The sequence below is a fragment of the Natator depressus genome, chromosome 1 (genome assembly GCF_965152275.1).
Source record: "Natator depressus isolate rNatDep1 chromosome 1, rNatDep2.hap1, whole genome shotgun sequence".
Taxonomy (NCBI): Eukaryota; Metazoa; Chordata; order Testudines; family Cheloniidae; genus Natator; species Natator depressus.
Genome location: NC_134234.1, coordinates 42719496 through 42733177, shown reverse-complemented (window position 1 = coordinate 42733177; position 13682 = coordinate 42719496). Strand labels below are relative to the sequence as shown.

Below are 13682 nucleotides of genomic sequence, written 5' to 3'. Positions count from 1 at the left end.
CGGTCAGTAGGTTTCTGGTTTAGGGGGTGTTTATGTGACCGTCGCTGCTTAGCACCGTAGTGTCCAGGAAGTGGATCTCTTGTGTGGACTGGTCCAGGCTGAGGTTGATGGTGGGATGGAAATTGTTGAAATCATGGTGGAATTCCTCAAGGGCTTCTTTTCCATAGGTCCAGATGATGAAGATGTCATCAGTATAGCGCAAGTAGAGTAGGGTCATTAGGGGACGAGAGCTGAGAAAGCGTTGTTCAAGAATTATAACATTCATAAACCAGTCGGAGAACACTTCAGTCTCTCTGGTCACTCGATTACAGACCTAAAGGTCGCAATATTACAACAAAAAGACTTCAAAAACAGACTCCAACGAGTGACTGTTGAATTGGAATTAATTTGCAAACTGGATACAATTAACTTAGGCTTGAATAGAGAATGGGAGTGGATGGGTCATTACACAAAGTAAAACTATTTCCCCATGTTTATTCCCTCCCCCCCCGCCCACCCCCAACTGTTCCTCAGACGTTCCTGTTAACTGCTGGAAATGGCCCACCTTGATTATCACTACAAAAGGTTTTCTCCCCCCAGCCCCGCTGGTAATAGCTCATCTTAAGTGATCACTCTCCTTACAGTGTGTATGATAACACCCATTTTTTCATGTTCTGTGTGTATATAAATCTCCTCACTGTATTTTCCACTGAATGCATCCGATGAAGTGAGCTGTAGCTCATGAAAGCTTATGCTCAAATAAATTGGTTCATCTCTAAGGTGCCACTAGTACTCCTTTTCTTTTTGCGAATACAGACTAACAAGGCTGCTACTCTGAAACGAGTCCTTGGGATGGGATCATGGGTAAGGGGAGAACACCTCTTGTTTGTCTCTAGAGACCCCAGTGACTAATGCATAGAGTGACGTTGACTGGCTTCAAAGGGACATGTATCAAGCTTTTGCCCAGAGGGAGGATTGTCATGATGTACCCTTTGAAGATGATGGGCAAAAATGCAGCTGTTGGACGATCTCACTTTACTCCCCCCTTAACTATGAAGAAGGATGAAAGGAGCTTTTCCTTGAAAGTTAAGACAAGGACTGTTCTATTTTTCTGATTCAGCTATCACTTTCCTTAATTCAAAGCTTAACAATGCTCTGAAGGACAGAAATTTATAGTAATCCTTGACCTCAAATTTTCATTTTCCTTTTCCATATCAGTTTGTTGTAAGTCTGCTTATTCTGGGATGCCGTGAGAATCCCTCCAGCCTCCCAATATTAGTTTGATTTTCAGATTCCCAAATACAAAAAGTGAAATTGGTCCCCTTTCCTGCTAAGGAATCCAACAGACTCTTTCTTGCTGTCCCTTTGATGCTTTCTAGTGGTGTTGCCCAGTGCCCTGCAAGCTCCCCTCTCAACCAGTTCTGTTTGTACTAATAAACTAATTGGTTGATTGAAAGTAAATTGAGCTCAGCTTGCACCCAACACAAAAGTATGATGATCCTGGGTTGTAAATGATTTAGAAAACTTATTGTGAAAAAACTAGCATCAAAAGGGATTTAAAAAAAAAAAAAGAACGCACTTGCAATATGGAAATTCCAAAACCAGGCTGTACATTTTGTTAGTTGGTAAACAAAACAAATTGGTAATTTATCAACGTGGAATTTAGTGGGTCCTCTTATCACAAACAAATGAACGTGAATGAACGCACAGCCTACCAAGTCACATATCACCAGACATACACAAAAGGGGATAGTGCACATGAGAAAAAAAGAGAGCTCCTTTTTCATTGTCAGTCATTTTCAAACCATGGCACTCAGCATCAGTGTAGTGGATGGCAGCTGACAAGCTGTATGGCCCTGCTCTTATCTTTGGCAAACAGGTCGGAGTCCTGGTTTTGTCCAAGCTGGTTGGCACATTATATGCTGCATTTAATATTTGCAAACAGTCCAGGAAGTTCTTTTACGTGGCTGTGTCAACTGATTTGAGCTTGTGGGGCTAAAACTTGCAGTGTAGATGTTCCTACTCGGTCTCGAGCCCAGCCTCTGAGACCTCCTTCCCTAGTCACGTTCCAGAGCTTGGGCTCCAGCCTGAGCCCGAATATCTGCACTGCACTTTTTAGCTCCGCAGACCAAGCCCCACGAGCTGACCTGAGCCCTGTGACTCAGCTCCATGGTTTTTTACTGCAATGTAGACATGCCCTAATACACACGCAGTGAAGTTTGAGGTTGGAATTGATATTTGCTTAAAGAGGTTTTTTTTCAGGGAAGGAGATAGCTTAACATTGGGGTCAGGAAGGAAATAAAATAACTGAGCACTTGCTATTCCTGACTCACATTTATGTTGCAGCTTTGGTTCAGTGATGTCTCATTTCTTGTAGTACCTCTCAGTGTTGCTGTACAGTGCTGATAACACAGAGCTAGAGTGAAGGTGATCAGGGGAAGAGGGAGAGGATTTGGGGGTTGTGCTTTCTAAAACACCATTGTGTGACTGCAAATAATTACTTCCTCAAATTTATTTAGAACATGTTTTGAACCTGCAAAAATGCTTTCACCTGATGATTGCAATGTAAAGAAAGGCTAATATAAAATAAAGATACGTGAGCTCAGCAAACAGATGGGGAGATAAGAACAATGATTGTGAGTGGGATTAATGCAGAGTTTGATTTACATTGTGACTGGATTTAGGTTTAGGACAATTCAGAAGATTTGGTGTTTTATGTAGGGCCAGATTGGCTGCAGTTTGGTTTCCTTTAGCAAGGTGTGGTCCACATTTTTATAAAGTGCCTCACCCAGCTGTTCAGATGTTTTTTTACTTTGTGATTTATAGTCAAATGAGTAGGATAATAATTGAGTTTTTCTGCCGATATGTACAGTAATGGTATAGAAATAAAATATTGATTTAAGGAATGAAAGAATATTACAGTTCACTAGAAGACCAAACTAAATGCTAACAAGTTCTTGGAAAGATAGAATTATGTCTGCTAATGTAAATAGCTGTATACTCATATTCTCAATCTTTTACTCCCCAAGGGACCAGATGTCCTACTGATTTTGCTGAAGTTCCCTCTATCCTGATGGAGTATTTTGCAAGTGACTATCGAGTGGTTAATCAGTTTGCAAGGCATTATCAGACTGGCCAGGTAGGAAAAATGAACATACAGACTATTTAAAATATTATAAGCAGATTTGTTAAATGAATTAACTTTTTCAGTTGTCGTTTATAAAGAAGTATTAAGACAACAATAAATTCTAGGTAACATTAACCTTACATTATATTTTAATTTATATCTAATGGTTGAGAAAAGAATTATTTACCTTCCCCAGATTAAGAAGCACACCATGTATAAAAGTACAATAAGTAAGCTACTCTGTGAACCAAACAGTGTGAAAAACAGCATGTTGTAATAATACCAAAGTTAGAAATTCAGTGTCTTTAATATTATTTTTGCTCAGACTTTATACAGTGTTAAATCATATTGTCACAAAATCGTGGAAAATAATGGGGGATCAACAGTATGGGGCATTTCTGCTTCCAGAGCAGGATTGTTCCCATAGGGTACTGTAGTGCTTTAACTAGTTTTAAACACTTCAAGTTATTGAGGTTGCACTGCTTCACCTAAGAGCCCCCCCCCCCCCCCCCCCCGGGGAAACATAACTTAAGTGTGCCTTTTCTTAGTTATGTCCCAGTAATCCTGGCTGGCCTTGTACCACTCTATGCAATTCCTTCCCTCTTTTGTGTTTACACTTTACAAGGGCTTACAGACGGTGCTCAGATTTTCCCTGGGTTCAGATTTTTAGAAGCAAGTTCCGTTTTTGCAGTTGCTCCTGCAGGCACAAATTATAGTAGCTGTCTGACTGTCTGCACCCACAGACTGGTAGCTAGTCATGTAACTATGGTATTTGCGTATGCAGTACACAGCAGGTGCAACATTGTGCCTGCCAAAATTGAGGCTTAGTTGAGACTTATCTGAAAATCTGGCCCTTACTCAGTGTTCTCAGCCTTCACTTCTGACTCAGGCACCTTCGCACTTTCTCCCACCTGTCCCCATACTTGAGGGAAAAACTCTGCTAAAGTCCATAAAATCCCTGTCCTCTTGCACATCCCTTCTTAAGATTTACCTATAAAATCCTGCCATCTGAGAGTGGCTAGGCTGATGGCAAGATGAGACTACCAGTTTATATGCAAAGCTTCCTCATTTTGTTGTCGTCTTGTCCTCACATCTCTCTCTCTCTCTCTCTCTCCTCCCCGCTTCCCTACCTCTTTTACCCGTTTCTTCCTTCTGTTGTGTCTTGTAATATTACTTGACTGTGAACTCTCTGGGGCAGGAATATTTTTTGTTTTTGTTGTTAATTTCAATGTACAGTGCCTAATATAGTGGGGCCCTTATCCTGGGTTGGGGCTTCGAGGAGCCGCGGAAATACAAATAATAGTAATAATAATAATCTGTATGTATACAGTTCTTTTAGTCTTGTCTCTAATTAAATCCCTTAATAATTTCGCTGTTGTTCTGGGAATTGTCTTCATTTTGCCTAAATCTTTAATGTAATTCTTTTTACCGGGACCGTAGTGTATGGAACCAGCAGTTCCATGGAAAAGTACTATACCTTGGAGTGTTTTATCTTTGCATTTATGTTTTGAGAACATAACATTTTATATGTTTGCTCTGGTCATTTTGCCTCTTTTACTTTAGATTAGATACTTTAGATAATGTTGGAAAACTTGGGTATGTGACCTACAGAATGGTAGCATAAGAAAAGTACACTCAATTTCATGGTGAAAATTAGTAGTAGTAGAAGGGGGTCATTTTAGGGATTTATTAGGAATTCTGTTGACCAAACCAAACCATATAGTAAGGTCCGTTCAATTCAGTATCTAATGACTTGCTTAGTAAGCCCACTACATGAATGCATTTCCACTTGAAAGCTACCCTAATTACAATAATTGATCTTGAAACATTACATCTCTTAAATTAGTACGTATTCTGTGTATCAACTAAAGCGGGCTCTTCAGTTCCACAGACTTCAGTGGGTGAAGAGCTCTCACCTCATGAGGCATTTGGAAATCTGCCAGATCACACAAGACAAGTACCTTCTTAACAGTCTGATCCAAAACCCATTGAAGTCCGTGGGAAGAGTGGACTTTGGATCAGTCCCTAAATGTTTTTAAAGTAAAATGTTAGTGCAACAAGCCTACCTGTGTAATATGTTAACTCCTTATTAACAGTCTTTTAATAATTTTTCCAACAGCAAAGATTTAGTTGTCAACCTTGGTAACTAAGTGCAAAATTAGGAGTACTCATTCGGTTCAAAATAAACTTGTTGAATTTACTCCTATCTCATTCTTCCTTAGAGATTTATGAATCAGGATAGGTACAATCCAAACAGTACAAAAGTTTTGGCACATTTATATTGATGAATACATGTTTTCATTATGTTACCACACATAACATTTTCACATTACAGCATGCCTACAGAATCTCATCCCTCATCAGTTTTGGATTCCTGTGTTAAAGCTCACTCAGATGTTGGTTTTTTTGTTTTTTGTTTTTTTTGACATAAAGTGATTCTGTGTCAGGCTCGGGCAAGGATCCCTTCACCATGAACACAGGAAATTAGAAGAAAGCACTGGGTGGGACAGAGTTACCATAGCTGGCTAGCTGTTCGTGCATGGTAACAAAACACAGTTTATATTTGTTAAGCCATTTCAGAGATACTAAGCAAGTGAACGATATAACAGAAATCTGTTTCAGATGCTTTATTAGCCAAGCTCCAGTGTACTCAAGCATTACAGTGTGTTGCATCCACAGTGGTGGTCTGCAATTAATTCCTCAAAGCAGGAGAGTATTACATAACATGAGAAACTTTCAACAGACATCTGTAAAGTCATAAACATTCAGGATTATATTTCAGTAGTATGAGAGTAATTGGAAATATTTTGCTGTCTGCTTCTACAGTAACTTTGTGTGGTTAGATAAAATAGCTTGTATAGTATCTATTAAAATTGAAATTATTGGTGAGGCTAGCTCTCTCTCCATTTTTGCCTTGGGAACTGCACTGTCTAATGCTGTTTACTGGAGGTTCCCATAGCACTCAATAGTATTACATGCCTTAACAAAGTGGTAAATATCTGGTTTCATATGAGACACTCAATCCTGTAAGGTGTTGTGCACCAATAAGTCCTGTTGAAGTTAGTAGGAGTTAAGGGTGCTCAGAACCAGAGTGTTCATCATTTGGTAGGTTTTAACCCATATAACATGTCGTTGAAATAAATATTGAAAACTGATTACTTTCTAGCATTCTCTGGGAAGTTTAAGTGTAGTGTTGCTTAAGTATTCTGAAGTGATCTGATTGCATATGGATTCAGAGCCTGAGCAGATTTGATCTTCAGGGAAAAACATCTGAAAGAGATTTGTGGAACATCATTTACTGCTTTGTGTCTTCAAAATGGTTTAAATCTAAACCATGTTTTGTTGCAACGGCACAGAATTATTGTGTGCCAGGGAGCAATGGAACTGAGTGAATGTTAATGTAGAAATTCAGTTTTGCAGGGAGACAAGACTGGATTAGGCTGTAAGATTAGGAATGGAGCCTGGAGGTACTGTATGGCACGCGAGGTTTTGAACTGCTGTTTTTTATTGTTAAGTTTTAAAATTTAGATAATATTTATAAACCACTATGTAGAATCAAGATAAATCTGCTTTTCCTTTCTTTAGTCAGTCTTGAGACATTTAGAAAGCTGATGTAAAAGATTTCAGTGTCTCGGATTTACGTATGAATAAATCGTAGAAATTACGAAAAAATGCCTATTTATTACTATAGTAGTCATCAGCAGCAACTGCTTTATTTAAGCTTGCTAAGTAAATTCTGTAATAAACCCCTGGTTTCACACACTTATAACTTCACAGAAAATTGACCTTTGGGGCTTCAATTTTCCATGCTTGGTCTCTGCCTGGAGGTGATTTTTTGTGTGGAAAATTTGAGTAAAATTCTCTTCAGCTGTTTGCGTGTTGTGAGCCTGAAAACAAAATCCACTGTATCCATTATGAAAATTATTCTGACCACACTCTTGAAAAAAATGGCTATGGCACAAATAGCTGAAGTGTGAAACTTGGCATAGGTATTAGCACCAAATTCTGTTTCTTACGCAAACTAGGCATCTCATTAATTTCACTCTTATGAATAAAGGGACTCTGAATGTGGCCTGCTGCTCCCTATAAAGTCAGTTGTAGTAGGATACAGTCCTGGGCTCACAGTCTTTGTTGAGGATTGGTTTCTGGCTTGTTTTATGGAAAGCAGTTGGTTTTGATTTTTAAAACATATGAACATTTGAAATTAATGAATATATACAGCAGAAAAATTATTCTATAGGAACACTCTTATGGATACATAAGTATTATATACATGTGTGCAGCTGGATAAAGGTCTGATCCCAAATCCACTGAAGTCATGAAAAGACTCCCTTTATCGTCTATGGTTTTGGATTTGTTCACAAGTGAGCACAGATGGGTTTAAAGGAACTTCCAATTTTCACTGGCAAAACTAGCAAAACTGAGTCCAAAAAGCTAGCCAGCCCCAAAGTAATAGTTCTTCGAGTGCTGGTCCCTGTGTGTTTTCCACTGTGGGTCTGCATGCATCCAGAGTCGGAGAATTCTTGCAAGCAGCATCCATTGGTTTGGTATGTGCCATAACTCTATTTATGCCTCAAACCAAGGACATAAAGGGCGGAGTGGACCAACCACCTCTCCAGTTCCTTCTTATCACCACATGGCCTGGGTCAGAACCTCCAGTGTATGGCGCTGCTGCTTCCTCATAGATATTCTTTGATCTGTAAATATTTCGGAATTGGCCTTACTGCCTTTGTATATAGGTTTTTCTAGTTAGATAGATTTCCCCACCTCTGGAACCCCCTCCCCCTTATCCAGCTATGAGTATTGGACTATGCCCAGAATTCTGGGCTTCAAAATTTGTGTCCTGCCCTTATTATTTCTCGGTCAACGAAGACCATAAACACTGCCTGTGTTGCCTGAGGACGGCGCTCCTCGTGGCTAAGTGAAAAATCTGCCACTCTTTCCTTAGCTGTACTGGTGAGGCACGGGAATTCTAGCTTAGAAAGTACCTTATGGAGAAAGCCATGCGGCTGCAGTCTGACCCAGACTGTGGGGCCTGTACGTTGACCTGAATCAACATGGAGTGTGTCTCCTGTCGCGAAGTCAGACTCTGGTGCAAGGGAATTCTTTCCTATAGACACTCAGTTAGGGTCTCCGGGAGAAGGCAGGGAAGGTTTTCATAAGCACATAAGCAGGTCACCCTCTAAGTCTTCCTCTTTACTAAAGTCTTCCTGGTGATGGGAGCTCATTTCAGATGGAATGGCTTCACCATCTTCCCTTACCTTGACGATGGGCTTCTGGTAGCCACCACAGGTCAAGAGGCCTATATGTCAATCTCATTAATGCTTTAACTCCTGTCCTCTCTAGGAGTCAGTGTAAACTTGGAAAAGTCTATCCTCACTCCAACACAGACCATAGCTTTTAAAGAGGCAACCTTGGACTCAGTCATGGCAAGTGTTTATCTACCAAGGGACAGGTTTTGTTTCATGAATGACCTGATAGACCAGGTTATGCACAGTCCTTGAACTCTAGTTAGAATTTATCTTTAAGTCTGGGGCACATGGCTTCCTGCACTTATGTTATCCCATTCTCCAGACTCCATCTGCATTGCCTGTTGGCATGGCTCCAAATGGTATATTCCACAACCAAACACAGCATGAATACCATAGTAACGATTCCTTCCACAGTAACATTATCTCTAATGTGGTGGATGGATCCCCATCAAGTATGTGTGCCCATTCCCTTCCTATTTCACTCACCAGACAAAACAATCATCAGATATCTCCTTCTTAGGCTGAGGAGCCCACAAGAACAACCATATAGCACGGGGCACCCTCGCGCCTCAAGAGGCCAGGATGCACATCAATCTTCTGGAACTTTGGGAAGTCCGAGATGCTTGCAAGGCTTTTCTGCAATTTATCCAGTTCTATCATGTCCTCATAATGTCAGACAACATGACAACTGTCTTTTACATCAACAAACAGGGAGGGGCAAGATCCAGCCCCTGTGTGTAGAAACAGTCGCCCCATGGAATTGCTGTATAAGGAATCGAATCATCCTGTTGGCAGGAAGTCAGAATGTCGTGGCATATACCTCAGCAGGCATTTTGCCATTGATCACGAGTGAGTGTTGCATGATTCAGTAGTGAACAACATCTCTGCTCAGTGGGGGACCCCCACCTGGGATCTGTTCACCTCCCAAGCAAACAAAAAATGCAACATACACTGTCTCAAGGAGCTCTAGGACTACAGTCTCAGGGTGATTCCCTCCTTCTCCCCTGTTCAGATCATCTGAACTATGCCACCTTCTTTGACTAGCGTCCCTATGGTAGCAGTGTCTGTTGGGCCCGCACATGTGTTGTCTCTCCTCGTGCTACACTACAAGACTAGCCAGTGCACGCAGGCTGACCCGCCTCAGTTCCTTCTCAGCCGCCCCTGGCTAGAGACGGAGCCATTAGCGGTCTGTTAAGACTGTCATCTTAATCTACACACCTATCGTCAGTTAGTCTCCTAGTTGTAGTTTTTGCCCTTAATTTATTTTATCCTAAAATTAAAAAAAGGACTTTATTTTCTCGTCCTGCCTTTTCTCTCGCCGAGGACCGTTCCCCCCAATGGCGTATGCTGGGTTTGCTGGGCTTCAAGAAGTGCCTCACTTGTAAAGAGCCAATCCTGATCTCTGGTAAGCACTCTCACTGCATTCACTGCCTCGGGGAAGGCCACATACAAGAGAAGTGTGGTCTTTGCCAACAACTCTGGCCAAGATCCCACAAAGACAAAGAGCTCCTCCAGAAGATTATCTTCATGGAGGCAGCTCTCCAATCCCAGTTGCACGGTAGATGTGAGTCTTCCCCACAGCCTTCTACATCTAAGGGCTGCAGGTCCAAAAAGCAGGCTACCGATCCCTCTCACAAATCATCCAAGAAGACAGCAGGAAGCCCCCATAGTGAGCCCCGAGATAGCTGCAGGCGATTATCATCTTGCTCAGTATCTTCGGCACCACTAGCACTGAGGCCATCTCAGTCCGGCGCTCATGGAAACCAACGGTACTGCTGACAGGCCGATGGGCATGGGCACCAAGTTATTGGCACCAAAGGTCAGAATAAAAACTCCTCTAAAAAGACGCTCCCGGTATGAGAGCCCACATTGGTACCGCCAGGGATTGCTCGCCCAGAACAGGAGCGACTGGTGCGGACAAGATCCCTGTCCCCCCCGGCACCACCACCAATACTGGGACAATCGGTACAGGTGGAGCGCCACCATTCAAGAAACTTCCGCATGCCCCAGAATCTCCTCCTCTTGGTACCTAGACCTCTGCGCCGAGCCTCTACCAAGCATGGGAAGTATACCTGCTACCATGCCATTGACTCCGATCTCTAGCGAGGATTCAGACAGCGAGTCTGAGGAAGTAATGTCACAATACTCCTCCCAAGCTCCATATGGTGCTCACTACCAACGGAGTCTAAGAATTTACCCACAGATGGGCCCACTACCACCATCCTGGTATGGCCACCTGTGGGCACCACCGGGCTCCGTGCCACCACCACCCTAATGGCCATATTGGGACCAATGGGCGGCACACTGCCAGCCTGCCTCTAGAGCTCCGAGCCTCACTCGAGAACTCTCGAGGCACACTCCCTTGGCCACACTATCCAGGGCTTTGGAATTGCCTTGAGACTTAGAGGAACAGGGATCTGGTACTCCGCAGGGAATGACTCCAAGAACAATATCCTCCTCCTCTCTAGATATAGCCATTATGCCTTCTCCACCATCTTTGGTGGATGACTTTTGTCTCTTCCAGGAATGTGAAAGACGGTGCCAGATGCTGTCCAGATTCCACTGGAGAAAGTCAAGGATACCCACCATCAACTCCTTGATATCCTCCATTCTTCTGCCGCCTCAAAATTGCCCTTCCAAGTAACGAGACCATCTTAGACCCAGCAAAGACTATGTGGCAAACAGTGGTTCTTACCTGCAAATGAGCAGACAAAAAATACTACTTTTCCACCAAGGAATTTGAATTCCTGTTCTCCCACCTGCCACCCAACTCCATTGTGGTGGATGCTTTCGACTCCCACGGCTGACAACGCCAGTCAAGGGATTCTCCCTATGACAGGGACTGGAAGCGCCTCGATCTGTTCTGTAGAAAAGCATACTCCTCGACCACTCTACAATTTCGTATTGCCAACTACCTGGAGCTCAGGGCGAAATACGATTACATAAATTACTTTAAGCTGAATGAGTTTATTGAAAAGATTCCAGAAGCACATCGTGACTCATTCAAGGCCATTATCCAGGAGGGCCAATTAGTGGCAGAGACATCATTGTAATCTGCCCTAAATGTGGCCAACACAGCAGTTAGGTCCATCTTCACAGTGGCGGTGATGTGACAAGAATCATGGCTCCATTTATCAGGCTTCCCAAAAGAGGTACAGTCCATAGGCGAGGACTCACGTCATTCTGATTGCTCCTACTTGGCTGAGACAGACCTGGTATCCTTACCTATCACAACTTGCAAAGTGCCCACCGATCTCTTTCCCTGCCATTCTTCACCTCCTCTCTCAGAACAGAGGACGTAACCCTACATCCAACTTGGGGATTCTCCGCCTCCAGCCATGGCTCCTGCTTGGTTCCAACAGCTAGAAAGCTCCTGTTCAAGAGAGATACAAGAGGTTCTATTACATAGTAGAAAGTCCTCAACATGACGTACTTACCTAAAACGGTCTGGGCTATCTCTAAGCTCTCCGAGGGTCCACCTAGTGGCTGTTACAGCCTTTCACCAACCTGTAGAAGGATACTCAGTGCTGTCACATCCAGCTACAAAACGGTTCCTCAAGGATATAGTAAAGTTCTTCCCTCAACCTCAACTTCCTACCCGTACATAGGACCTGTATCTTGTACTGGAAGGACTGATTAGGCCTCCCTTAGAACCTATGGCTACCTGTTCACTAACATATCAATGTATGAAAATGGCCTTCGTGGTAGTGATTACCTCAGCTAGGAGAATAGGAAAGAGAGCAGCTCTGATGGTGCATCCTCCCTACACAATCTTTTTCCCAGACAAGGCTATGCCCACACTGCACCCAAAATTCATCCCTAAGATGACCTCTCACTTTCACATGAACCAGACTATATTTCAAGGGTTGGCAAACTTTGGCTCCCGGCCGATCAGGATAAGCCACTAGCGGGCTGAGATGTTTTATTTACCGGGAGCGTTCACAGGCACAGAGCCCCTCAGCTCCCAGTGGCCGCGGTTCGCCGTTCCCAGCCAATGGGAGCTGCGGGAAGTGGCGGCCAGCATGTCCCTTGGCCTCCACCACTTCCTGCAGCTCCCATTGGCTGGGAACAGTGAACCATGGCCACTGGGAGCTGAGGGGCTCCGTGCCTGTAGATGCTCCAGGTAAACAAAATGACAAATATATTAGATGTTCAATTCAATAGAACTGAAAATCGTCACATTTTGGTGTAGTTGATAAGCTGACCCCGCTCTTTAATGCTTCACTTTTTTACAAAAAATATTCCGCTTATGAATGAGTATATACGGTACTTTTTCACACAATGCACAGTCAACCTGTGGAGTTCGTTGCCATGGGATGTTGTGAAGGCCAAAAGTATAACTGGGTTCAAAAAAGAATTAAGTTCATGGAGGATAGGTCCATCAGTGGCTATTAGCAAAGATAGTCAGAGATGCAACCCCTTGCCCCGGGTGTCCCTAAGCCTCTGACTGGCAGATGCTGGGACTTGGATGACAGGGGATTGATGACTCGATAATTGCCCTGTTCTGTTCATTCCCAATGAAGCATCTGGCATTGGTCACTGTTGGAAGATGGAATAGTGGGATAAATGGACCATTGGTCTGACCCAATATGGCAGTTCTTATGGTCACTTACATATAAAAGGATTGACTGGATAATTTTTTTCCAAAACTGCATGCATTAGAGGAGGAGAGCAGATTTCGTTCCCCCAGTGTATGACAAACTGGTCCTTTATTTACAAAAGACAAAACTAGAAAATCACCTAGACTTTTTTTTGCCAAAGCAGAATGAATTTGAGGTCAAGCAATCGCCTCCCAGAAACTCTCTAAATGGATCTCAGGCTGTATTGTGGTTTGCTACCAGCTGTCACATCTTCCTCCCCTCAGAGGTAATGGCTCATTCTAAAAGAGCACAAGCGACAACACTACCAAGTACCATAGCTTCAATAAGTACCTCTAATTGAAATTTACAAGACAGTTACGTGGTGATTCCTCCACACATGCAAGACATTATGCTCTAGTACCTGATACCTCTGTTGATGCACCCTTTGGGACAGCTGTCCTATTGTCAGCTCTGCCGCCTGTATCCTGGCATCCTTTTACTACTTGAATACTGCTTGTCAGTCACCCACAGTGGAGTATAGGTACGGATCAGTGCTTGAAGAAAAAGTGAGTTACTTACTTTGTTGTAACTGAAGGTTCTTCAAGATGTGTGGTCCCTATCTACATTCCACTGCCTGCCCTCCTCCTCCTCCTCTGCTCTACATTATTTCTGGATTCACGGTAGAGAAGGAACTGGAGAGGCATTTCGACTGCATCAAGCTTTATGTCCTCAGTTTGAAGTATG

General features: G+C 43.0%; 1 protein-coding gene across 2 annotated transcripts in view; it reads left to right on the top strand.

Annotated features, from left to right (window-relative positions):
• Positions 1-13682, top strand: part of MIPEP (mitochondrial intermediate peptidase) — a 144033-nt gene that overhangs the window by 54696 nt on the left and 75655 nt on the right. For both annotated transcript variants that reach the window (XM_074943484.1, XM_074943481.1), the window contains exon 14: positions 3009-3118. In XM_074943484.1, the coding sequence (XP_074799585.1) occupies positions 3009-3118 (110 nt within the window). The remainder of the gene's footprint in view (positions 1-3008; positions 3119-13682) is intronic.